General features: G+C 41.2%; 2 protein-coding genes across 8 annotated transcripts in view; both read left to right on the top strand.

Annotated features, from left to right (window-relative positions):
* Positions 1–22,445, top strand: part of rprd2a (regulation of nuclear pre-mRNA domain containing 2a) — a 32,708-nt gene extending 10,263 nt beyond the window's left edge. The window contains exons 4-13 of one of the 6 annotated variants that reach the window (XR_008567091.1): positions 1,695–1,747; positions 1,866–1,992; positions 2,106–2,281; positions 6,261–6,603; positions 7,940–8,149; positions 9,372–9,542; positions 9,958–11,779; positions 16,853–16,949; positions 17,110–17,149; positions 20,217–21,142. Coding sequence is in view for 1 of the 6 variants with exons in the window: in XM_054762835.1 (XP_054618810.1) it covers positions 1,695–1,747; positions 1,866–1,992; positions 2,106–2,281; positions 6,261–6,603; positions 7,940–8,149; positions 9,372–9,542; positions 9,958–11,555 (2,678 nt within the window). In the remaining 5 variants the exon portion in view is untranslated. Of the gene's footprint in view, positions 1–1,694; positions 1,748–1,865; positions 1,993–2,105; positions 2,282–6,260; positions 6,604–7,939; positions 8,150–9,371; positions 9,543–9,957; positions 13,092–16,852; positions 17,027–17,106 lie in introns of those variants that run through there. The other 5 variants (XR_008567088.1, XR_008567089.1, XR_008567090.1 and 2 more) reach the window with 5 other exon arrangements.
* An 897-nt stretch (positions 22,446–23,342) lies between these two features.
* LOC129172787 (CUGBP Elav-like family member 3) overlaps positions 23,343–27,767 on the top strand; it is a 44,733-nt gene continuing 40,308 nt past the window's right edge. The window contains exons 1-2 of one of the 2 annotated variants that reach the window (XM_054762837.1): positions 23,343–23,686; positions 24,186–24,337. In XM_054762837.1, the coding sequence (XP_054618812.1) occupies positions 24,193–24,337 (145 nt within the window). In that variant the 5' untranslated portion in view covers positions 23,343–23,686; positions 24,186–24,192. The remainder of the gene's footprint in view (positions 23,687–24,185; positions 24,338–27,767) is intronic. The other variant, XM_054762838.1, reaches the window with a different exon arrangement.

Genomic DNA, 27,767 nt, shown 5'->3' with positions numbered 1-27,767 from the left:
ACCCAAACAAAAACAGCTCGGCTTCACCCTGGTCCAGCTCCAAAACACCCGAAGGGACAGAAAACCACACAAAACAACCAAAAAGTGAAGATACACGAATACACATAACAACAATAATAATGACAATAGCAATCACAACAACAACAATAACCAATAATCATCTATGATAACAATAATAATAACTCATTATCTTTTAAAATCATACAATTCCACTTACACAAGGAAGAAAACTTTCATTACAAAATCCTGGATTTAATGTCCTCCAAATGTCTACCAGGTTTAAAGTTTGCATCACTTTCAAAAGGGAAAAAACTGATTTCTTGGGTCTCACATTTTTACCAGTTTTGTCAATATTAGGATTTATTGTTCAATTTAAATCTCCACCCATAATAATAACAGAGTCAGCATAGTCTGCCAATTTAAGCTCCAAAGAGTGAGGGTTTATCGTCATTTGGTGCATTTGTGTCAATAATACCATCCCCAAAAAAACAATTATTTAACTAATAAAAGTAAAAAATAAAGAATAAAATAATAATAATAACAAAAGGATAATAATTTGACATCGTACTAGACTTTAAGCGATATTTGTACCTGTAAAGTCATCATGGAAAGGTTTCTGATGTTCCACGTTTCCATGACTACATGACGTCGTTACCTTGCGCCATTGTTTTGATACAACCATGGATTTACTCCTTGGGTCAGCAAACTGTACGACAATTGGACGACATGCTTTCTTGCCTCATGAAAGCCGTTTTCTTCCAACACGATGAATTCGACCAAAGCCAGTGTTCTTTGCTGCTGTCCCGTCTATGTTAAATGCCTCAGTACATTCTGGTTTCTTAATGCCTTATCTTTGTATTTTAGTTTATTCAGCCATTTTTTATGCTTGAAAATGCTTCATTTAGGCCAAAAACATGAACATTTGCTCCAGCGAGCAACCGCGATGTCAGTTCCCTAGTGGACCTTTTAGTGGCGGGCGGACAGATGATGTGGAGGACAGGAAGTAAGGTTCAGAGTTGAATGTGAGCTTGTTGTGGGTTACGGCCACAACAGTAGCCCGTGGTATTATTTTGATGACTATGTTATTTTTATTGTGCCTGTTGTGAGATAATTTAAGCCTGGAGTGAATGCCTGTTCTGGCGATCTCGTCTGGTGCTTGTCTCACCAAACTATCACTGACACCTAGTGGCCAATGTAGAATAGTACATTCACAATTAGAATGCTTCTTCTACCTTGTATTTGCATTTTACTTCATTTACCCATTTTTATGCTGGAACATGCTTCATTTAGGCCAACACTAAGTACAATGTGCTTAAATATGCATTTTTATAACTAATAATAGGCCGTATTTAACCATGAAACAGCGATCATGATTAATAGTACATTTTTGAGAAACCAGGATGTAGTGAAGGATGACTGTATCCAAATTCAGGTGTCTGGATCGGCTCAAAAGTGGAAAAATGGGAATCGATCACCCCCACAATTTCACAGGAGAACGGAATTAAGCATTCTAATCTCGTCCCATCCTATATGTGTCAGAAAAATCACAACATGTTGTAAAAACTACATAATAACTATATAACATCCATCCCAAATCCCCGGCGTCTTTAGCGTTTTATTTGTGTCATTTATAAAACATGCTGTTACATTGTTGTTTTATGTGCCTTATCATTTTTTCTTTTATTTATTCAAAGATCCAGTTGAGTCCAAGGCAGAACTTCGGTCCAAGATTGTTGCAGAATTTGTGGTAAGAAGGTTTTATGAACCTTCATCCATCAAATGTACAGTAGATCCCTCACTAAACTGGACACACACTTAGAATATGTTTCGACATTGTGACTTACTATTGTCTGCGCTTCCTCAAGCCCCAGGCACTGGTAGAGCAGCTTTCCCAGTACAAGAGGTCCCTGGAGGAGGTGGACCTGAGGGAAAAACAAGTGGCAGCTATGAGGGTTGATATCTGCAGTTCTGATGCGCTCAAGAAACTAAAAGGTCCCAAAATGATACACCTCTCATCTACGCTATACAAACACACCAGTGTTTTTGAAATGTCTCGCTTTTGTTCTCGGTCTTCTAAGCTGTTGTTTTCTTCTGCTAACTTGCAGATAAGGCAGGAGGAAAGAAGTTCTCCAGGGACTTTGAAGAAGGCAGTACACAGCTACAAGAGTTTGTTAAATTTTTTGACAGGCAAAACAAAACAGGGGCTCCTCTCCTGGAAGCCTTGAGCAACGCGGATATCTTCTATGAGATGCAGTACAAAGAAGTCAAGATTGTTGCCAATGTAAGTAGAATCGGAGAAAACAAACCTTTTTTTTTACTAAACACTATATAGTATTACACAATATTCATACAGTAACCCCTCGCCACTTCGCGCTTCATTCTACCGTGATTTTTCAAAATATATGAATAAATCACGTGGTTTTGTGGTTGAACGCAGCCAATTAGTAGTCAAAAAATATGTATATGTAAGCAAATTTTAGATATTTTTTGCCTAAATTACGTAAGCACTTTCAAGCATAAAGATGGTTAAATGAAATAACATACAAATCTAGAGCATTCATAAGACTCATTCAAAGATGCTGCAAATGATATGTCGTATTCTACACTGGCCTCTAGGTGTCCGTAGTTGTTGTTGTGATGTTCAGTGGGATACACAAGCACCAGACGTGTTCACTGGAACGGCCTGTCCGCCCCTTCACTCAGCTCCCCTAGCACCGAAACACATTTACAGCAACACACAGGAATATTTTCTCTTATTGTGTCAGCTGTATTGGATAATAGGAGCGTAGAAGTGAATATAGGGGTGTTAGTTCATGTCTAGAGGGCTCTAATAATGTTAAAACTCATATTTAGAAGGTAGGTAAACAAATATTTGGTTTATAAATAAGGAATCCTACTTTGTGGAAATTCATTTATGACAGTCTGATCTGGATCTGTTTTAGGGATGAGGCCGATCCAGTATCGGTATCTGGGTCCGATAAAGCGTAATTCAAGTATCGAAAAGTCATGTTATCAGCATACATGGCTAGAAGACCATCAGCAAACGTAGCCAAAAAAACAAGTATCAGTGAACACAGCTGTCTCCACACATGCACTGCAGCCGTCCTCACTGGCGCCGCAGACACACAGACACAAGGCCACGCACAACAGTCGGACATCTACACAACACAAAACTACCAGGTCGCAACAGTATCAGACTTGGCTGTAGAGAGCAGTTCAAAATCAACAATAATGAGCATGTCGTGACCCGAAAGTTATGTACGATGTTTAGAGTTCTGTGTTGTCCGACTTTCTGTGACGCTGTGAACATGTCTGAGGGTGCGTGCGTGCAGCTTTTTTTTGCTGATATTTTTCTGGCTCGGGTGTCCAAAGTGCAGCCCGGGGGCCCTTTGGCTACGGCTGTTTTTTTATTGGACCTTTGCACATTTAAAAAAAAAAAAGAAAAGAAGAAAGAAAAATGGAAAAAAATAACAGATTTTCCAAGAATAAGGATCTAATATTAAGCGTATAGTCAGAGTTTTAAGAAGAAAAAATTGCATAAAGTTGACAAATGAAAGGAAAAAAATCATGATGTTAGAAACAAAACAAAGAAAAAGTTGCAATTTTTGGAGAATTAAGTTGGGGAAAAAGTTCTAATACAGCGTTTCCTCGTTTATCGTGGGATAGGTTCCCAAAATAGCCCGCAACAAGTGAAATCCGCAAAGTAGCAAACGTAATTTTCTTTATTTTTTACAATGATTATATATGTTTAAATGTTTAAACCCCTCACCATACACTTTATACATGTTTCCCAGACAGGCAATAACATTTGCTCACATTTTTCTCTTGTTTAAACACTCCTAAGGTCCGACCTTCGTTTGAATTTTAATGCTAAACCAATGGGGTTGGACGCAAGTAATTATTAAGTGACTCACGTGTATTCCACTCCTCTGACCGTGCCTCTTCGTCCTGGCACCGCTCCGCTGAAGCGTTTTTGTATCCTTGTTAAAACACATTGCTCCTGACGTCGTATTTTCCTCCTCCTCCTCCTCCAACCGAAGATTCATTTATTCCATAATGGCGGCCTACAGCTGCGTAGCGCCTACCTTCCTTCAGCATGTCCAGAAGTCCAACTTTTTGGGTAATTTGTGAGCATCCTTTGGGTTGCCTTTTGGGTGCAGAGCGTTCCGTTGGCATTGTGGGTTTTTATTGGGGAGAAAACGTGCAAACATACAGAGTTCAGAGTCTCTGCAGGGTGTTTGCTAGCGATCAGACAACAGGAAACACGGCAGTTCAGCACGATGGAGATTGATTGACAATGATCTACAGCCAATCAGGATGCAGGAACACGATTGGCAGGTTCTCCCTTAGCCGGTAAGGATGCAGAACACAATGCGTGTTCAAACGCTGTTAAAAAAAAGAAAGAAAAACAGCCAGTCTGTGAAAGGTGAACCGCAATGGAGCCAGGGAGCACAATAATAAAGTCAAAATATTATGAAGGTAAAGTCATAATATTACAAGAAGAAAATTGACATATTTGTAAAAATTTAAAAAGAAAAGTAGCAAAAAAGTGAAACATAAGGGAAAAAAGTTCATACAAATAATACAATACGCTTTGTCACCAAAAACACAAAACGGAGATGCGGGCTGGTTTAAAAAAACAAAACAAAAAGAAAAGTGGTCCCTGCATTTTTTGATGTTTCATTATGCAGCCCTCGGTGGAAAAAAAAAGTGACTGTTTTAGCAACATTTGCTGATATTCTTGTGGTTGCACATGAAAGCAAACAGAGCTCTGGTATCAGATTTGTACCGGTATCGGAACAGGATCAGTGCGTCCCTGGTTTGTTTACACATCTTTCCACCTGTAACACATGCAAATGTCCAGTACTGTTTGTATTCCCAACCTGTAATTAATTATTAACATTGGAGTTGTTCGACAGAAGTATTGGACGAAGCAGAAAACCACTTACTAATACCCCAGGTGTCCAAAAATCTCAGCACTTAATTTAGTTTGATTTATTTAAGATAATTATGAATGCGGTGTTCATTCAAATTCAGCGGAAGCTCTAGTTGAGAACACAGTACATCCATAGGAAACACAAGGAGCTCAAATAGTTGAATCCATGGTCAAACACTCACACCCACCCAACCTTATTTACTGTACAGGCAGTGTTTTCGTTTTTTTTGAACACTTAACTGTTTGTACAAGTGTTCATACTACTGTATAATCACACAGAACCTGTGATGAGTCAGTCGGACTTCATGTGTCATAGATGAACATTCTCCACCATCTCATAGCTTGAAAAGATGTTAGTTGCCGTTCATAGCCGAATGCTAAAACGTAAATTGCGCACCGGCACTTCGACGACAAATGACGGCTGTGCACGCCGTGACGAACACGCAGCGGGGAAATTACTGCTTGTCCTCGGAAGGTGAGCCCATTAAAGGAAAACTGTACTTTTTTGGGGAATTTAGCCCATTTTCCACAGTCCTTAAGTGAAACACGGGCACACGTCTTTCCCTTTTCTGTGTGTTCTAAAGAGAGAAAAACATTTAGCATGAGGTACCTAACAATGGGACACGCCTATTTCGACTACAAAGCCCTCTAAAAAAACCTCCAACAAGGTTTTATGGTTTTCTATACATGCTGTGGCCGTGCAGTAACAGGTACATTCATGATAACATGTAATACTTACCGTATTTTGCTGTATTTCGATCATTTTAAACATTACTGGAACTTCTTTCCTGGGCGCATTGATTTCACATAGCCCATTGATACGAGCTAACGCTACGTCCGTTAAAAATAGCGGCATAGAAAGCATGTCTGTTTGCAACTACTAATCATGGCAGACTTCGTGAGAGGATAATTTGGTTGTCTCTTTGTAGTTGTTCGTATGCTTGTTCCTGTTGCCCATTGTTATTGTTCGGTGCTGCCAGGACAGTGATGTGTGCCTGACATAAAAGCCAAAGAAAAACCTAAGCATGTATTTGTGTTTGTTCACTGTCCAGTGCCCTCGGGAAGGAATTGGCCTCACTGTCTCAATACTTCTGGAGGGCATGTTATTATATGTTGCAAGATTTGCAGGCGACTCACAAAATCGGCAAAAGTCTCTGCTTAAAGATCGTATGTGACAGCGGCACAAAGTTGAATTTATTAGCAAAATTAACACAAAAAGCATGATTTGTTGCAAAAGCAGACACAGTCTTCAGCATTATCAACACTGGCAGTAATGTGTGCAGTTCTATAAGCTGTTGCTATATTGTCCACCCTTTCTCTCAAGGCGTACCAGACATTTGCCAACCGAGTGTCCCACTTGAAGCGCAAGCTGGACAATCTGAAGGCCACCTTACCAGACCTGGATGAGTCGCCTATTCCATCACCTTCTGCTGATGCACCGTCTCCAACGGGCTCCGAATCTCCTTTCCACGACCTCGAGCTGACCAACCCCAATCCAGACGTTGATGGCTTCGTAATGGATGAGGAAGCAGAGCCCCCAGCCCCGAGTCCTCTGTCGTCAATTGGAGAATCCCCCAAACGTGAGTCGAATCTCGGGGAAAATGATAACCGTGAAGTGGAGGACATGGAGCTCTCAGATGAAGAAATGGTCAGCGGAGGCATTATAGGTGAGTAGTAGCGTGGGACACACCTAGCTTCGCGTCATTATTAACTATTGGGGCCTATTATTAAGCTAATTGGGGCCTAAGCACCACATGCTAGCAGTCCTATTGGAACTGCTAAGTTTATTGTTATTTAATCACATTTGTGGGTGCCTTAACTTGAACGAAAACTCAACAAAATTTGCAAGCCCGCTGAAAAATGTGCTGTTTCTCGCTCAGTATCATCCACGAATAATCTTTAAAAACTGACACCAATTTCACCAATCGTCACCGAATTTGGTGGACTCGTCTGTCATGACAGGACGAACTAAAACGTGTCACAAACCCATGTAAGTAAGTCAGCCCTTTTGGTGTGGACCGGCCATATTGGGCCAAAATAAGGGGTCATATTTTGACAAACCCCTCATAGGGACTTCGACCGAATGAATCCAAATCAAAGTCGCGGCTACAAGACAGATGGACGATGACAAACGGCTAATTATTTTAGCCTACGCCATAGGATGTGGGCGGGGAATGGCAGCACATTTTGATGGACAGTCTTGACGATTTGCCACAAAAATGTAAACGTTAATAACTAGGCTCTAAAAGGTCTGAGCTGAAAGACAAAGCTCTCAATTTCAGTCAATTTTCGTTCCTAGCCTTACTTATGGTCATGGTCAAGAAACTCGGTATAGAACTGCTGCTCCTCCGCATTGGGAGGAGCCAGACGAGGTGGCTCGGGCATCTGGTCAGGATGCCTCCCGGACGCCTCCCTGTGGAGGTGTTCAGGCCATGTCCGACCGGTAGGAGGAAGACCCAGGACACATTGGAGTCTCCCAATTGACCTGGGATTGGCCAGGAAGAGCTCACTGAAGTATCCGGAGAGAGGGAAGTCTGGACTTCACTGCTTAGGCTGTTGCACCCGCGACCTGACTTCGGATAAGCAGAAGAAGCTGGGTGGATGGAATTCCAATCCCTTAGGAACTTGGCTGCATGGCAGTTTTCCAACATGATACCCTAAACACGCCTCCAATATGACCAGGACCTTGCAGAGAAAGGTGACGGTGATGGAATGGCCGAGTATATCTCCAGTCCTGAAGCCAATTCAGCACCTGTGGAACTTCCTCATGCAGCAAGGTGCAAGAAGCTGTACACTGACTACTCTCAATTACACCTGTGTTTATTTCTGTAGTATTGCTCCCTGAAAATATAGATTTGTGATGGAAGTACTCATCCTAGCTTCATGGGTTCTAGTATTGTCAAGAGGCATTGTCAAGCGTTAACCGTAACTGCTCTGAAAGCGAGCCTTTGTCTACCGCTTTGAAGTGTGGCTCACATTTGACAGTTGTTTTTCCTCCTACAGTGGAGGAGCACATCAAGGGCCCCAGAACCTCCGATCCAATCCAGCCACCCAATGTGGTCACGAAAAACACAGAGCCATTCGTAGCAACAGCACAGCCTGCCGCACACGGTGCTGCATCTGTATCATCTCCCACAGAGAGTGTGGAAAGTGTCAACCTGGGGAAAATTGGCTCCATCCTCAACAGTTTAAGTTCGGCTATGAAAAACGCAGGTGAGAATCCAGGAGATGCAGCTGAGCTCTTGTGTAGACGGTACAATAGGTCTCTGCATTTGCCAAAACACAAATTCACTTCATTTTTTTTTCATGTGTCAAAAAACAAGCTATTTAATGCTTTTATTCTCCATAATTGGGCCATTCATCAGTAGAAAAGCCATCCGATTTGCCCAAGCTTGAGTTGCATAGAAAGTCATCAGAGGCAAACTTCAACTTGCTTGAGGATGTGTTTGTTAATATGCGGTGAGTCAGCTTGATCGTCACACTCTCACTTCAAAAACCCATTGTAATAATTTATTATTAATTAAAAACGTAATGTAATTAGCACAGGCTGATTTTCCAAAAATGTGTAACTTCATTTGTTGTTTTGTTTGTTTCACACATTATAATATTAAGAAATAACGTCTTCAAGCTACTAAAGTGACATTATTTTTCCTCAGAATATTATGACCTTATTCTCGTAGAATTAGGACTTTTTCTTATTAGATTACAACTTTTTTCTCTTAATGACTCGACTTTATTTTGGTAAAATTACTGTTGATTTGTCCGTTTTCTCTGGATTTTTTTTTTTGTTTCCCTGTTAAATTATCATTTTAGAATGTGCCGCAGGTCAATAAAAAAACAGCCCTGGGCCGCAAGTGGCCCCCAGGCCACACTTTTGACACCCCTGCTGTACCGTATTGGTGACAACGTCATCACTTCCTGTAAATCCGGGATAGGTTTCATTCCCCGTTGTAATTAGTTTTGCTAATTTGGATTTACTGTAAAAACCAACAGGCTTATCCTCCCGAATGCCTGCCTCATTCACGGTGCAACCAGAAATAACACATGTAATTAACTGTAACTGTACCACACTAGATTTTGAAATAGAAGCTTACACACGAATACCCATGCAAAACTAAAGTACGTATGACCCGCAAGGCATGCTGGGTAACTATCTGTCGGGGCAGTGGTGCACTTACATTGTGTGTTCCGCATGTTATGTGTGTTTGCTGACCCCATTGGTTTGTTTTGTGTCAAATGTCAAGTGTCAAATTCATTGCAAATAGAAAGTACTTCCTCAAGCAAATTGATGTTTGCAGTTGATTGACCACCCTAAGCTGAATGAATGTGTTGAACAGAGCCTCGGAATAACAGGCAATGTTTTTTGATCAATTTCCAAAGGTCATTTTTTTATCTACAGAGGTTTATAATCGGTGTGTCCCTCTTTGTAATGTAGGACCATCAGTGGAGAGCCCCTCTGCTACGAGCTCTTACTCATCAGTAGGGACCATGCCGGCTGCCACTCAGGATGCCAGTTCTCTGGTTGACATCCTGGCAAAGGTGGATGTGAGTCCTGCAGACATCCTTAGCGCTCTGTCTAAGGTCCAGGCACAAGGTGGCCTTGAGGGTGAGTCGTTTTCTTTTTTAATAGTTACACAACAGCAGCCCACGGAATAAATAATAATAAATAATAATAAAAGTAGCGGCTCACGCACTGGAAATGACCTTAATTGCTGCCAAACATGCATCAACGAGGTAATGAGCCAAAGCTGTGAATACTTACGTGCGTATAATTTCTTAGTTTCTTATTTTTAATTAATTTGCAGACATTTCAAAAATGTTGTTCATGTTGTGATTATATGAGGTGTTGTGTGTAGAATTTTTGAGGAAAAAAAAACAATTTATTCCATTTTGGGATAACACAAAAAAATGCGGGGGAAAAAAATGAAGCGCGGTGGATCCTGGACTGTGTTTGAGCATATCCGACATACATCATGCTCGTATCTAACCATGATTCTGTGTCCTTTACTTTCTTCAATCAGGCATCACTTCTCTTCTGAGCAGCCCTGCTACAAATGTCCCTGCAGAATCCTCCAAGACAGGCAAGGCTCCGCCCGCTTCCTCGTTCCCTTCAGCTTCAGCAGCTCCCGCTCAGAGCCCACTCACTGCCTCCTCTGCTACACTTGTGCCTTCATCATCATCTAACGCAACTGTAAAGCAGAGTACAGGCCCCCTAGTGCTTGCTGAGAACAAGCCAACCTCTGCCCCGGTGCGGGGTGTCCACAGAAATGTAGGTTTGACAGCAGAAGTCGAAGCAACAAAACCAGACAGTTTGGAATCCAAAATTCACAACTTCCTGCACGGGAATCCTGCTTTTAACAGCTTTGACCTTAGCTTCACCATGAATCCACCCCACAGGGTGGATAACCTGAGCCCAGGAACGGGAACAGACACACAGGATGGAACACCTGTGCGGGATGAGGGAGGAGGCACCCCAACTCAAGATGAGGCCATGGACATGCCAGCAGGGCCTGAAAGTGGGGCGCCAACTCCCAGAGCCGTCCAGAAGAACCTCCCACAGAACCCAGAGACCACCAAACTGCACCTGCAGCCAGGTGTAGCTCAGAATGGGCAGTTGTACCAACCATACACATATGGTGACCATTGTATGACAGAACCTGTTGCACAGTACCAGCCAATTCCCAATCAAGGCGGAGGTCCTGGAGCCCCAGGCAGCACAGTTAGTGCACAAACCATGGAGGGCTTCGAGGGCATGGGTGACAGGGGTTGGTATGGAAAGACATACTCGGAGGGGGGCTTCCAGCAACCCACAGGTTACAATGTGACAATACCTGCTAAAAACCAGCCGTCAGGAGAGTTTGAATTCCAAGCAGAACAAACTCAGGAGCCTCAAGGGTTTGGCGCTCAGCAATCTGTTTTCTTTGGAAGCCTCCTTCCTCCTGTCCCCAAGTTACCACCACCTCCAGTTGTCTTTGACACACCTCCTCCCGGAACCAGCCATGCAACGACTCTCTCAGAGAAGCAGGCAGCACCCCAAACAGACTTTGGGGAATCGTGTCAGAACAGAGGTGTACCTGGGATGGTGGTCCAGGACCATTTACCCAAGTCAATATGTCATCCGGATGATCAGCACCCTCCCCCTGACAACATGCACTACCCAGAAGACAATGAGCATTACCACGAGGACGTCCTCCCCCACCCCGGCCCTCACTTTCAGAACAGCCCTTACAGCCACCCAGATGTTCCTTTTTATCCACAGGGCAGCCCTCGGCATCCCCTTCCTAGAATCAGGGGGCGCCTGACTCCCCCTCACTCACCCTCACAGGACGCTTTTTACAACCAGGATTACCAGAGACAGAGCCCCCCTCGTCCTCACAATGTACCCAGACGGCCGCCTCGTCCGCCCCATTTTGAAATGCGCCCCCCTGGTTTGCGACCTCCACATCGTCCTTCCCACCCAGCACACAACCCGTTCCCTCGGGGGCCCCCTCGTGTGCCTTTTCTTCGGTTTCATGGTGCGGAACCAAGATTAAGAGGCAAGCGTTTAGGTCCCAGAGGGGGGCTGAATCCTGGTCCCATGTTTGCTCCGAAAAGACCCTTCCCACCCCCACGGTACTGACTGTTCAAGTTTTTGGACAAACTTCTATAAAGGTCCGTTCACTGTCATGGGTGGTCACCGATTTATATTGAGGAACAACGCAAAAGCCCTGTCTAAATCCAAAAAATAGCCAAGACTACAGCAAATACGGAAGAGAGATACAGACCTCACCAGGAAAGAATCTAGAGGCACCCAGGATGCTGGTGGAAAAAGGGCCGAAGACAGAAGATGAAAGAAAATAAGAGGTGCATATATACATATTTCTTTCACTTTTTGAGTTATTTTCTGCAATTATTTTCTGAAGCTTTTCGGTAAATATGTAATCAGTCGTCAGTTTGATACAGGTTAAAATGTGGTCCGGTGTCATGAGCTAGCCACAGAAACGTTTTGCCTAGAAAGTATCAAAAGGATGTGCTTGATGCTATATTTCTGCTGTAATTTGTTCGAGTTAGCAGTTCTGACTGCTTTTTCATAGCAGCCATTTTCCCATGATGTTTTTTTTTAATTATTATTATTCTTTTCCTTCTGCAATGCACGTTAGCATAATGGGAAATAATATTTTACAGTGAGCTGACTCTGATGTTTATATTTGAAGTGATAGTCTCTTCACTAGTGCGCAAGTTCGCCTTTGTCATAGTTTTGCCCCTTTCGACTTAGAGAGACGAGGAGTGAAAGATTTCTTTGACCCTCCGACCCATCACAGAAGCGGTGAATATTTTGGAAAGGGGACGAAGATGCTTCAGTTTCATTTATTTGTACTGACTAATAAAAGTTTGATTTTGAAAAAAAAACCCCTGTTGTTTCTGCATCACCCTCATTCTTGAGTGTCCTCTGAGGCCATCAACATCCCAACAACCACAACCAGCTGGGGCAAAAAATCAAAAACTATAGTAGCACACCAGTCTCTTTAAAATTTTACGATTAAATTATGCAATCTAACAATCTCGCAGATTTGTACTTCGGAAAACATTTAAGTCTTTAAGACTTTGCGGTCTGCGGCCACCTCTTCCAGTTCCAGAGGGGGCAACACCGTGGTGTTGCCCACACAATGCCTCCGTCCTAGGTCTACGCCAAGGCTTCCTCATGACTGGACATTCCCGGAGTACCTCACAGGCACCCAGTAGACATCCAGACTTTCCTCAACTGGCTCCTCTCGATTTGAAGGAGCTGGGGCTCTACCCTGAGCTCCTGGATGACCGAGCTCAGCTCAGGCTCATTTCGGGCGCTGGTGTTCACAATCTTCTTCTTTCAGTTACTACCCAAAACTCATGACCATAGGTGAGAGTAGGAACATAGATCGACTGGTAAATTGGGAGCTTTGCCTTTCGGCTTCGCTTTCTCTCCACCACGGAGGTCCGGTACCGCGACCACATTACAATTCGCTTGTTGATCTCCCGCTCCAGCCTTCCCTCACTGGTGAACGAGATCTCGACATACTTGAACTCTTCCACCTGGGCCAAGTACTCCCAATCCAAAGGAAGAATCTACACTTTTCCAACTCAGAACCATGGCCTCAGATTTGGAGGTGTTGAGTCCTCCCAGAAGCTTCACACTCCACTGTGAACCTCCCCAGTGAACACAACCCACGTTTTTGCTTCAACCACCCCTGAAGCCGTACGCCTCTTGGCCTGCCAGTGCCTGTCAGCTGCGTGAAGAGTCTCACAAGCCCATCCATGCTTGGTAAGACTCCTTCAGCATGCCAGCCTCCCTAACCTTTGGTGCCCACCATTAGGTTCGAGGGGGTGCGGCCATGACTGGCACCGACCACCTTGCGACCACAGCTCTGATGGGCTACCTCATCGATGCAGCGACCGAATATGAAAGACCCAAGACCATCATGCAGGCAAAGCTCTGCCGGAGGTGTGAGTTGAAAACTCGACAAACGTGAGACTGCCAAATATTCCGAGCACACCCTCACTGTACGCTTGGGTCTGCCAGGTCTGTCGGGCAATTTCCGCCACCATCTAATCTAACTCATCACCGGGTGGTGGTCAGTTGACAGCTCAGCCCCTCTCTTCACCCATGTGTCCAAAACGTGAAGGCAGGTCTGATGATACAACTACAGAGTTGATCATAGACTTGCGGCTTGGTGTGTCCTGGTGCCAGTTGCACTTATGGACATTCTTGTGTGTGAACATGGTGTTTGTTATGGACAAACTGTGGTTACCACAGAAATCCAGTAGCATAATACCTCACAGGTTCAGATCCGGGAAGCCGTTCCTTCCAATCACGCACCTCCAGGTCACACTGTCGTTGCCAACAGGGGCATCAAAGTCCTTCCTTGGCCCAAAGGCGAAGGGAAGTAATCCTCTCGTTCACTGCGATGACTCAACACGTAGGCATCGAGCAGTGGGTTCTTTAATAAGCGCACACCAGCTTGCCGCCACTTGCAACAACTCCAGAGTAGAACAAGGACAAGCTCCTCTAACGGAGTTTGGTTGCAGAGCCCCAACTGTGGGCTGAGGCGAGACCGACTATGTCTAGTCAGATGTTTTCAACCTCTTGCTCCTTCCCCACCAGGGTGGTGATGTTCCATGTCCAGGAACCAGATTTAGCTGACAAAGACTAGGTTGCTCAGGCGCCTGCCTTCAACCACCACCCAAAACATACTGCACCGGACCCTAAAGTTTTCCCTCACAGCTGGTGACTTTACAGGGAGACATTAATATTCAATTTAGTCGTGGCGGCAAACCCAGAACAACAAGAGTGGACAACAGAGGTTAGGGCTGCTGTCAAGCTGAAGGAGTCTTATCGAGCATTGATGGCTTGTGGGACTCCTGAAGCAGCTGACAGGTACTGGCAGGCCAAGTGGCACATGGCTTTGGTGGTGGTCGAGGCAAAAACTCGGGTGTGGGAGGACTTCGGTGAGGCCATGAAGCATGATTTTTCGTCAGCTTCAAAGAGGTCCTGACAAACCTCAGAAAGGTTAAGCAGTACCGCAGACAAACTGGGCACAAAGGCCTGCTGACCTCAAATGAGGACAAAATCAGACTGTAAAAGGAATACTTTGAGGCCCTTTTGAATCCCACTGACATACCTTCCGTAGAGGAAGCAGAGACTGAGGACACAAACATGGACGTGTCCGTCACCATGGCTGAGGTATCTGAGGTCGGTAAAACTGCTCAGTGGCAAATCTCTGGGGGTGGATGAGTTTCATCCTGAATTCCCAAAAGATCTAGATGTTACTGGGCTTTCTTGGTTGACACGTCTTCAACATTGCCTGGAAGTCGGGAACAGTACATCTGCATTGGCAGACCGGGGTGGTGGTCCCTCTTTTAAAGAAGGGTGATGGAGGCTGTTTTCCAACTGTTAGTGGAACCTCTACAGGAGGTGCAATGTGGTTTTCGTCCTTGTGGTGAAACACTGGATCAGCTCTACACCCTGACAAGGGTACTGAGGGATGCAATGGAGTTTGCCCAACCGGTCCACATGTGCTTTGTGAACTTGGAAAAGGCATTCGAGGTGTCCCTCGCCGTGTCCTGGTGGGGTGCTCTGGGTCTGTGGTGTCCATGACGCACTATTTGCCAGCAGTAAGTCGAGCCTTTTCCTGGTGAACATTGGCTCTGCCAATGAAGCTTCTGGGATGAGACTCAGCATCTCCAAATCTGAGGCCATGGTTCTCAGCCGGAAAAGGGTGCATTGCACCCTTCGGGTTGTGAGTGAGGTCTCGCCCCCCGTGGAGGAGTTCAAGTATCTCGGGGTCTTTAACACAAATTAGGGAAGGCGGATCGGCAGTAATGCGGTCGCTGTACCGGACTGCTGTGGTGAAGAGAGCCGGAAGGCAAAGCTCTCGATTTACCGGTCAATCTATGTTCCTAGCCACACCTATGGTCACGAGCTTTGGGTAGTGACCGACCGAAAGCGCAAGATTGCAGATACAAGTGGCCGAAATGAGTTTCATCCGTAGGGTTGCTGGACTCACCCTAAGAGAGAGGGTGAGGAGCTCGGTCATCCGGGAGGAGCTCAGAGTAAGGCCCCACTTCTCCTTCTCATCGGGAGGAGCCAGTTGGGTGGCTTGGACATCTATTTAGGATGCCTCCTGGACGTCTACCTGGTGAGGTGTTCCGGGCATGCCCAGCCGGGAGGAGGACCTGGGGCAGATTTAGGACATGCTGGAGGGATTACGTGTCACAGCCGGCCAGGGAAAACCTCAGTGGAACCTGGTGGAACCGGAAGAGATGGCCGGAGACCAGGAAGTCTGGGCTTCGGGACTGAAACTGCTGCCCCCGTGACTGGATCTGGACCAGTGGAAGAAAACGGAGCGATAAATGACACCACCAGGCTCAAGTTTATTATTACTGAGCTCAAACAGTAACATACATTTCCTTTAGCGAGTCTGCTAACCTGATAAGTTCTGTTCATGTTGCATTGGAGTAATAGAATACTAATTAAATAGACATCATTAAATCATTGATTAAATGACTGTAATTGAACAGTCTGCTTTGATTCCTTCATTTGCTTAAAAGAAGTATATTAAAAGGTATATGTACACATCAATGGTACAATACTAATAATGATCACTATTTTAAGAAATTATGAGCTCCAAAATGGAATATCAATAAAATAAATTAAACGAAACCTCACCCAAACACTCCTGCTAGCTTGATGTTGCCGTTCTCTGATTTCTGATCATTTGCAATAAAAGAGACTTGTAATTACGTTTGATTCATGTCTCGAATGCTCTTCACCTCTCTCCAGTTGTTCACTTGCGACACAATCCAGGTTTCAGCCCAAAATATGCCTCACACACTTATTAAACACTCGAAATTATAAAATGATCCGCTACTCCCAACTAACATGGCAATTTGTCTCCTTTTTGGTGGATTTATTCATGCCTTTGAGAATGTTTTCCGGAAGTTTCCCTTTGCGTGGTGTGTTCAAGCGCCGCCGAACAAAGTGCGAAATCGCAACACTTGACAAAAAAAACATCACCAGTGAAACCGGATGTGTAAAAATTGTGCATGTATGCTGTGCATTTGACCTGTGTTATCACCTGTTTAGGAATGATTACAGAACTTAGGGTTAATGAGAGGCATTTATTCGCAGAAAAAAAAACATATTTTCTGAGAAAAATGTTTTCAAAAAACGCTGAATCGTGAATAGGCGGGGATCCACTGTATAACACAACAGCAGACGTTTAAGAGGAAAGAGCAGCTTTCAGATTGATAACACCCGGGAAGCTTTATCGATACCAAGTGCATGTAAGCAGCTAGTGAGTTTATAATGTCACCTGCATGCAGTGTGAGATGTCATCATCTTGATTTGGTGTTGCATTGCCCCATTTGATCCTGCTGAATGCTTATTTCCTCTTCCATCAGCCTCCCTCCCTCCTCTTTTCATCGTCAGAGGCCCGGGGCCCACACTTTGATGTGTAACGTGATGGGAACCTATTTGGGAACATCTTCACTGACGCAGGTGTGTGTGTGTGTGTGTGTGTGTGTGTGTGTGTGTGGGGCACCATGCCGATGCTTCTCTTTTGGAATCCACGGCCAGTAAGCTTTCATCTTATTGCATCATAATGTGTCTGTCAGCATTAACTACAAAGTGAAATGGATGTTTTTGTCTGTTTAAGTAGGATGACACAAGCGGGGAGTTGGGCACATCATGGAGTGGGAGTAAGTATCCTCTCAGTGACTTTCGCCAGCGCCTTCATGGATTCATCATGGAAGTTGAGTATTTATTAGGTTGCAAGGCTTTATCGGGCAAGGGTCGTATTTGGTAACTTAGAATTGAGTGAAGGGACGCGACAAGCTTTCATTTTTGAGTTAATTGGTTAATTTCAATGTTTGAAAAAGGGAATAAAAACATTTTGTACATTTGAAAAGGGCAAATACTTGGGTATTTAACATATATATTTATTTCATAATATTATAATAAGCACATTATAGGGAACTTACTGAAATACTTGGACATTTAAAATATTTAGATGTAAAGTTGTTGTTAAAATAAGCACTTCTTGAAATACTTTGGCATTGAATGAATGAATATATTTAATATTATTATTAAAATAAGCCATTCATTGGACACTAGTTGAAATACTCAGGCATTAAAAGTATTTATATTTAATATTATTATTATTATAAGCACTCTATAGGACACTTTATAGGGAACTTATTGAAATACTTGGACATTTAAAATATATTTTTATTAAAAAAATGCACTTTATAGGACATGAGTTGAAATGCTCGGGCATTTAAAATATTTACGTTTAATATTATTATTAAAATAAGGGCTTCATAGGACGCTTGTTGAAATACTTGGGCCTTTAAAATTGATATATATATATATTTAATATGATTATAAAATAAGCACTTTAATGCACACTTGTTGAAATACTTGGGCATTTAAAAGTGTTTAAATTGTTATTAAAATAAGCACTTTATAGGACATTAGTTGAAATACTTGGGCATTTATAATATGTTAATATTTAATGTTATTGAAATAAGCCCTTTATAAGGTATTTGTTGAAATACTTGGGCATGTAAAATATATTTATATTTATTATTATTCAAATAAGCACTTTGTAGCATACCTTTTGAAACACTTGAGCATTTAAAATATGTATTTAATAATAATATTACAGAAAGCACACGAGTGTAAGTACTTGGCCATTTCTAATGTATTTATAGCTTATTTAATATCATTATTTTTAAAATAATTGCTAAATGTCCAAGTATTTCAACAAGTCCCCTACAAAGTGCTTATATACCCTTTTTAAATGCACAAAATGTTCCCCATCGGTACTGTATCATAAAATTTTAATTATTTCTGTTTTTTTAATTTAAGATATGAATAGTTATGATGACATTTATACTATGTAAATAAAACATGCTTTCATTTTGTTTCAATTATTACCGTCTACTATCATTCCGTTGACTGGCTGTGTCTATTTTGACTAAAGTTTCGGAACCAAATATGGCTAGTAAGGGTAGTATCAGTATCGGATTGATACTAGCGTGATGACTTTTATATTTTGCAGTTGTCTTTATTTTAAAAAATATCTTCATTATATAAATTTGTATGGTTACATTGTTGATATTGTTATATTTATAGAAATTTAGACTTGAGGTTGGAAAAAATAAAAAATAAAAAGTATCGATATCACTCGCCATATCGGCAAAACTAGCCCAGCATGCACTTGGTATCATCGATACCACAATTTGCAGTATCGCCCAGCCTTCGTGTTTACCTCGCCTATACGCGGTGGAGGCTTATGGGGATTTAGGGACTGGTGGCAGATGGCGGTCTTAATGTTAAAGAGCGGCCGAGATGTTCCCCAGTGGCAAATAAAGGATCACTCGTGAATCCATAGCGAGATCGGGCGCAGCGAGCCTGCTTCGGGTTGTAAAGCGAGTGAGTCCAGGCGTGTGCGTGAGCATGTCCGCCGCCTGCTTCTTGCATGTGGCGCCTTTGTTTACAAGCAGCCACATTGCATCGCGGGCCCCTTACTGACACGTCAAATGAAATATTAGTCTTTTCATCCTCAAAGACATGCAGTATAAAGGGATTCCTGCGCTCACACTGCATTCGAGCTAAGATGTGGAAGCATTTCAGGACCTCGGCCAGATCCACCATCACCAGAACAAAAGACGGATCTGCGTTGCTTGATGTCAGGGAGCGTCTCCAACTCCACTGTCTACGTTAAAACGAAGACCAATGGGACTCCTCGTCAGCTCTATTACATTTGTTAGCATACTAATCGTAAGGTCATTGAATGATTTTGTGATGTTTACCTACAATATGTAAAATTATCAAGCTTATGATCAAAGATTTTTGACCAAAAACACACAAAAATTTGTTTTTTTCCAACAAATGTATTTGTTGTAAATACAACAACATAAGACAATGTCAACATCAACCAGCTTCTGTTTTATTACGTACTATTGTTTGAGCTATTTTGCTTGACCACTCCTGCCACTTCACGCAGCTTTTCAGAAATAGATGAATAAATCAGAGCTGTTTTGTGGTCGAATACGGCCTATTATTAGTTTAAAAATATGCACATTTAAGCAAATGTTACATATTTTAGGCCTGAATTAAGCATTATTAAGGATAACAAATGGCTACATGAAGTCGCATTCAAACATAAGGCATTCAGAAGGCGCATTCAAAGATGTTGTGATGATATGTAGTATTCCATAGTGGTCACTAGGTGTCAGTAATGTTACATTGGATGAGACAATAATTACCACAGGAAGTACTGTATAAATCAGGAAGTAAAAATAGAACAATAACAAGGAATTATCCTAACGCTAAGGTGTGAGTCTATATTTTGTCTTATTTTCTCTTATTATGTCTACTATGTTGAGTAATAGGAGCATAAAGGTGACCATAGGGGTGTTATTTCATGTCCAGAGGGCTCTAATAATGTCTAAAAAAAGTTTATTTAGGAGGTCGTAAACAGGTTTTCGATGCTCTGACTAAGAAAGTATTCCATTTATAAACAGATAACCCTACTTCACGGAAATTCACTTATCACGGTTTCATTCAAATCCTTTGGCTTTTTGCCCTTAAAGCCCTCCTGTGTCCAACAACTTATTCATTGAGTTCTCTTCACGTTAGCATCAATCCAATACTGCTACTACCCATGATATCGATATTAGTGATATTTGGATCGATCCAATGAAGGCTCTCTTTTATAAGATGGTCATCTAATCTGTCTTATCTTGCTGTATGTTACAGGTAACGCTCCTCGGATGCAGAGACGGAGGCGGAGCTTGTCCAAGTCCTTTATGAACTGCTCACGTAGCGCGGCTACATGGACAAGCACAACATACAACAAAAATAGCCTAATCTCCGGATAACAAACATGGATGGTGTGGTAAAACAAATGAAAAGGCACTGGGAGGAAAATAAGTCCATCGAAAAATGCATACCACTCGGCCAAAAGGACGCTTGGGACAAAACAAGACGATTGAAAAAGCATTTGAATGACAGCCACTAGTAGTTTTTGCTTTTGTTTACTCATTTTGCACTACAGCAATCCCTCGTTTATTGCGGTTCCAGACCTGACTGTAATTAGCGAATTTCCGCAAAGTAGGATTCCTTATTTACAAACGGAATATTTTAGTAAACCCTGCTTATGACCTTCTAAATCCGATTTTTAACATTATTAGAGCCCTCTATACATGAAATGACCCCCCCCATAGTGACCTGTACACTCATATTACCCAATATAGGAGACATAATAAAAGAAATTTATGACATAAATGTTGTCATAAATGTGTTCATTGAAAAAAATACTAATACCAGGCTGTATCCAATCATGAAACAGCATGATTTATTAATGAACATCTTTGAACAACTCAAAGACAAAATAAGACATAATAAGAAATAATATAGACGAACACATGGGAGCATTGGGAGAGTTCCTTGTTAACAGTCAGTGTAACATTAGTGACACCTAGTGGCCAGTGTGGAGTACTACATACCATCACCGCATCTTTGAATGCGTCTTCTCACTGCCTTTATATTTGCATTTGAGTTAATTCAGACATTTTTATCCTTGAAAATGCTTAATTTAGGGTAGAAATACATATGTATTTTTAAATATGCATATTTTTAGACTAATAATAGGTCGTATTCAACCAGGAAACGATGTATTTATTAATCTATTTTTGAAAAAATGTATGTATTGTCTTATACTGTTATACATTTTTTTTGTTTTTTTGCCTGAACTCTTTGTCCTGTGTTTTATTGTGTGAATTATGCAATTCTAACCAGGTGCTGAGATTGTGTGAATTCAAACTTCCACCGTTCGCACATTTCTCAACCCATTCCACCATGAAAACACTCCCACACTTCCAGGGCGTCAAACTAACATGCCAAAAATCCCAACTTTTCCCGACGTTCCCACTTTTCCTCTGATCTTAATTGCTCAACTGCTTCAGCATTTTTCAACTAATTCTAACAAATCCAACGTTCAGCACCATCCAGACATTATGGCTACATATTTTCACATTGAAAAAAATTCAAATTTTTCACCCAAATTCCCACTTTTCGAGAAAACGAATAAACTCTTAAGGATTTTCCTTTGATCTTAATTACTGTAGGTTCCTTTGATCTTAATTACTCAATCACTTAAGCATTTTTCAACCAATCTTCAGCATTCTTCACTCACTAGAAACGACCAGTTTGGATAATCCATAATGCCACGCATATAGAGAACATACGAAGCCTTTATTTCTAAAATTACAGATATTACTATTGGTCGATTTTGTAAATTTTTTAACAGCTAAAATGATGCATAAAGCAAACAATAACCTGCCACCCAAAAATGTCATACAGTACTTTTCTACGGAGAAAAGGAGGAGAAATATGATCTTGCATATCATTTTTATTCCTTTTATTTTTTTCATTTTTATTATTACCCTTTTTTGCTCATTTTTGTTCCTCTCCCAACTCATCAGGCTTGGGCATTCACACGCAATGTCACCAGACATTGCAATCATCTAGTTTATTTTCCCCTCTAAAACGCCACCGATTCAAACCAATCCAGCATCAAATCGTTCAGATCACTCGGGAATAGTTTGCTGTCTATTCCGGTATTTCAAAACGTTCCCAGATTTTCCAAAAATCCCAAATTTCCACCACATTTTTCCTATTGAAAAGGAATGGGACATTTTTCAAACTTGCACCATTCGCACATTTCGCAACCGAATCCAACCGTGAAACCATGAAAGCATTCCACTCATTCGGGGCGTTCAAACGGACCATTTGGTCACGTTCCAAAAATGTTATTTTTTGCAAAATTCACACTTTTTTTGTAACTACTTCCTCGTCTAAGATTTCAATATCCGGATTCCTCAATTCTTTCAAACCATTCCAACATCAAACTGCTCAACATGTTCAGGACATTCAGGCTACCTATTTTCCACATGACAAAATTTCTCATTCCACGCAAAATTCACACGTTTCTCTAAAAACTTCACAATTGTTACTGCTGCCACATTTTGCAACCGATTTTAAACCATTCCTAAGTCAAAATGCACAACTGAATCGGGGCATTCAGTGTTCCTGGTACCGGTATATTGTGCTATCATGCTACTGTATGTGTTAGCATGCTAGCAGTTAGCATGCCAGCATGAGCATTGTAGCATTTTCTGCCATTTTTTAATAAATATTAACATACACTTAGCACTAACATGCTTGGTGTTGTATGCTAATATTAGCATGTTATCATAGTTGTATTTTTAGCCGTTTTCATAAGTCGTAGAAACACTTTGTGCTATCATGTTAAGTGTTAGCATGCTAACATTAGCATAGTAGCATTTTTCATCCATTTTCATTAGTATTAACATTGACAGACACTCAGCACTATCGTGCTAGGTTTTGCATGCTAATGTTAGCATTGTTAACATGCTAGTATTAGCATAGTAACATTATAGCCGTTTTCATGAATAGAAACTGATATAAACACTTAGTGCTATCGTGTTTGGTGATAGAATGTCAGCGCTAGCATTAGCATAGTAGTGTATTTGGACATTTTCATATGAGACTTAAGCGCTACCATGCTATTCAATGATGCTTTGCAATCGTGGCCGCTGCTTTATTTTGGTTCCACTTCCCCCCCGTCTTAAATACTCTTAGTCATTCTGTATTTCGACACTGCCCGTTTGTTTTTTCCTCCATCATTCTGCTTAAGCATTGCCCTCATGTAGTTCTGATTATCACCATGATCAACAAATGAAAGACAAAACCACAAAATCATCTCATCGCATCGCGTTAATGAAATTCTAATAAAAAATAGTATCAGCCGGTGTTTACTTGGCGTCTCCTGCCGGTAGTTTATTGACGGTCCCTGGCGGCTGACTGCCCCGCCCACTGGAGGGATGGAGCGAGATGGACAGGGAGGGAGACACCGGCTTACGACGTCAAAGGAGTACACACACACACGCGCGCGCACACACACACACACATACAAAGTGAGAGAGGAGAGCCAAGAGACAATTCCCTGAACGAAGCCTAAATACCCGTCTGTCCCCGGTGAGAGATTTTCTCCAAAAACATTTGGAACTGAATGACGGAGCGTGGTGGGGTGCTGTTAAAATGGTCCAAATGGATTTAAAGACGTCAAATTAACTGCACAGTTGAAGAAGAAGAAGACGGCGAGGCGCCCACTGTTTGATTCCCTGCCACGACCAGCACCACAGGTAGGATGGACTAACTCTCTTCCTCTCTATTAGTCATCCAAAGTCATTGTTGTCACGTAAAAACACACGCGGCCATGTACGGTATACTATGTTTATTGGTACATAGACACATCTGTGAGTGTATGGGATACCGTACGTCACCATTATGGCTTCCAAATGTCCATATCGTGTGTATTGCTATTGTTTTGCTGGGGTAATATAGCACACAGCGGCAACGTAGCATCATAAAATGTGCGTCCAGTGAGTTACTGTAACAAAGTCAGTAGTGGCAACGTGATGATGTCAAATACACATGATTAAGTCCTCCATCATCTTGCAAGTCAACATAATTCCGAGGGTTTGCAATCTATTTCCCATCTGCACCTCCGTCACCAACCTCCTGTTTGCACCTCCTGTGCAGTGTGAAGTGAAGCCAGCATGCACCTCTTGACAGCCTCTTCTCTTTGTGTGTGTGTGTGTGTGTGTGTGTGTGTGTGTGTGTGTTATTGCTCCTCCACAGACTCCCAATGAAGGAGCCTGACGCAATCAAGCTCTTCATTGGGCAAATACCCCGAAACCTGGAGGAAAAGGACCTGAAGCCCATCTTCGAGCAGTTCGGCAAGATTTACGAGCTGACGGTGATCAAGGACAAATACACGGGCTTGCACAAAGGTGAGGGACGTGGGGTTTTATTTCGTTAGATCACATTAAATGGCATTTTTACACACAAAATGCTGTTACGCAATAATAACACACAGTCTCTATTGAAAAAGGAACAGCGGTACCTCGGTTTTTCTCATGAATTTCTCCCAAAAGGGCCGAATTTATCAATTAAATTGATCCCATACCAAATAATGTTAATGGAGTTTTGTTAAAAATTCTGTGGAGCCTTGGTTGGCGTGTTTTTCGGTTAATGTCAAAAATATACGGCAAAACTTTGCGTACATTTTGGCGTACATTTCGTCTTGTCGTGTTATTAATAAAACGCGTGAGTCCAAATGTGTTCTTAATGTGTTTTTTATCACAAAACATCCACTTTAGGCACTTTTAACATTATTAGAGCCCTCTCGGCATAAAATAACACCCCTATAGTGACCTTTACACTCCTAGTAGGCATAATAAGACCAAATAAGACATAATATAGACTCGCACGTGTTAGCACTGGTTCTGTACAGTACTTCTTCAGGTGTACGTCTTGTTAGCAGCCTATCAGCTTGCTGATATGTGGAAACAGGAAGCTCTGTTGCCCATCTATGATGTCATCAGCAGTTGACTCTGTAGTTCAGGTGTGTCTAAAGCGCAGCCCATTCTAAAGATATACTTTAACAATAAAACTAAAACAAAAAAAGGAAAAAAAATCAGTGCTAATTTCACTAGAATGAAGTCTAAATATTCTGAATAAAATTTGTCATCTAACAAGAAAAACGAAAAGAAATCATTTTGTGAGAATAGCGTCGTAATATTCTGAGGACGATTTTTATTCATTTTAGTAGCTGAATGTTGGAATATTTTTAGAAATATGTTGTTTTTTTAAAGTCAGAATATTATGAGAAAGAAACAAAATAAGTTGTAGGTTCTGGGAAAAAAGTTGTAATATTAGAAGAATAAAGTCAAAATATTACAGGAAGTTGAAAGAGTGTGGGGGGGGGGAAGCGACAGCAAAAATGGAAATAACATGTCATTTTATGAGAATAAAGCAACACTCTTAAGATTAAAAAAAGAAATAAATCACATTCTAACGAGCAAAAAAGAGAAGAAGTTTGGAGACTCGTATCGTTCTGTAAGTGATTGTCTGCCGCAGTTGCGCAGCTGCCTAGAGGGCGCTAACTTTCCGACATTCCTGCTTTGAGCGTGTGAGCTACGCTGCACGTGATGCACGAGCTTCTGTGGGACTGCTTTGGTGTACAATATGTGCGTACGCGACGGGCATGCACGTGTGTACAAGACAGCTGTGAGTGACAGCTGTGAATGCTACTCATTTTATGGAAAAACTACCTTTTAAACCTCCATTGGTTTATATAGGCTAGCTGGTGGGGGGTTTTATATTTTTTGGTTTAAAAAGATGTCATTTTGAGCCAGTGACTCACTGTAAGCCTTGATTTTTCTCCTGCGGAGTCACTATGCCGATGCCGTCTTCATCCTTTTACCATTTATTTACTTATTTTATCTTATTTTGTTGATATTGTGTATGCAGACACCATCTTGATCATTTCAGTTATTTTGTTTTGTTTTGGTTTGTTTATTATTTTATTTTATTCTATTCTTTAGAACAGTACTTGGTTCTATCTTAGAAATTGTATTTGTTTTATTTTATTCTATTCTTAAGAATTCAGTTTTATTGTATGCTCTTCTATCTTTGGAATTTTATTTTATTTTATACTCTTCTTCTTTAGAATTCTATTCCAGCTTTTGTATTTAATTGAATTATATTTAATTGTATTTGCTTTATTTGATTCTATTTTATTTGATTCTATTCTTTAGAATTTTATTCTGTTCTATCACTGGAATTGTATTGAATTTAATTTAATTTATTCTATTTTATATTATTCTATTTTTTAGACTGTTATTCTATTATTTCTTTGGAATTGTATTTAATTCATTTTATTTATTTTTTTGTTATTCTATTCTTTAGAATTTTATTCTATTATATTTTTAGAATTGTATTTAATTCTATTCTATTCTATTCCATTCTACTATTTTATTTTATTTTATTTTATTTTATTTTTTTCTTTAGAATTCTATTCTATCTATGGAATTTTATTTTATTTTATTTTATTATATTATATTCTTTAGAATTGTATTCTATTCTATCTTTCGAATTCATTTAGGTTTATTTAACTTTATTTAATTAAATTTTATTTTATTTTCTTTTCATCTGTTCTGGTCTGCTGTAGTCTATTTTTCTATTTTATTCTATTCTATTCGTTAGAATTTAATTTAATTTAAATTACTTTTATTTTATTTTATTTTCATCTGTTCTGGTCTGTTGCTGTCTAGTTTTTTTTTTATTTTATTTTATTTTATTCTATTCTATTCTTTAGAATTTTGGTTTATTTTGTTCTATTTTATTTGATTGCATTCTAGTCTCAAGAATTGTATTCGTTATCGTTATTGTTAGAATTGTATTTTATTTCATGTTGTGTTTTATTAAACGTATCCTTGTTAATATTTCTATTTCTTCCTGTATAGCTGTGGCCGGGTTTGATGTGGCGTGTCCCGTTCTCTGCTGAAACTCAGTGAGCAGCCGTAACTCTCATTGACCTATTAGCTTGTTAGCGTCCTTCGTCACAAGCCAACGATGGCAATTAATAATTCATCATTAATAATGATGAATAATGAAATGAATAATGCAAATGCTGATCCAACATCGGAGGAGAAAGCGTTCACGAATGCGGGTTGTGCGCCCTCAAAGTCATCAAAGGCGGAGGTTTGAAGCATCGTACGCATGAAAATCACTTCAAAAACAACAACAAACAATTCAACAGGCCTCTGGAGGTAGGGAGGATGCAACCCCATTGTTAGCCAACCACTCTCCCACCTGAGCAGAAACCCAGTCAGCACATGAAATGACGGATGCAGCAGAGCTGACAGGTTGATAATTATCTTCGCTGTCATTTCAAATGCAAATGCCAGCGTGGAAAAGCAAACAAAAGGCTTCATATAAATGCACATAAACCATCCGAGTCCCTTGGCAGGCTTGTAGGCCAGGTGGCATCAGTTCTCTAACAGCTATGACACCTACTCTGCATTTATTTACATATTCATGTTTGGTGGCAGCCCTAAAAAGGTTAATGAAGGCCTTTTTTCTCCAATGAGGCACGCTCACACAGCCTCACATCCATTGCTTTAATGCATCATCAAACCGCGCTTGTTTTCATGCTTTCACTATCATGTTTGTGTCTGTTGCAACCTTATGGATGCAATTCTTCTTCTACACATTGGGGGATTGGACTACACCCCTCAGCGCCCTTGCATCTTTTCAACGTGTCGACATACCGCAGCATTTTGTCCACTTTATGGAAACAATTTAGCCCATTAGAAAAAAAGCAAGTGCACATACTGTACATGTGATGCGACGATTCCTTGCTAAATGTATGTGATA

Source organism: Dunckerocampus dactyliophorus, chromosome 20 (genome assembly GCF_027744805.1).
Source record: "Dunckerocampus dactyliophorus isolate RoL2022-P2 chromosome 20, RoL_Ddac_1.1, whole genome shotgun sequence".
NCBI classification, from domain to species: Eukaryota; Metazoa; Chordata; class Actinopteri; order Syngnathiformes; family Syngnathidae; genus Dunckerocampus; species Dunckerocampus dactyliophorus.
Note: the sequence above shows the minus strand (reverse complement) of the source record. Positions and strands in the feature narration are given on the sequence as shown.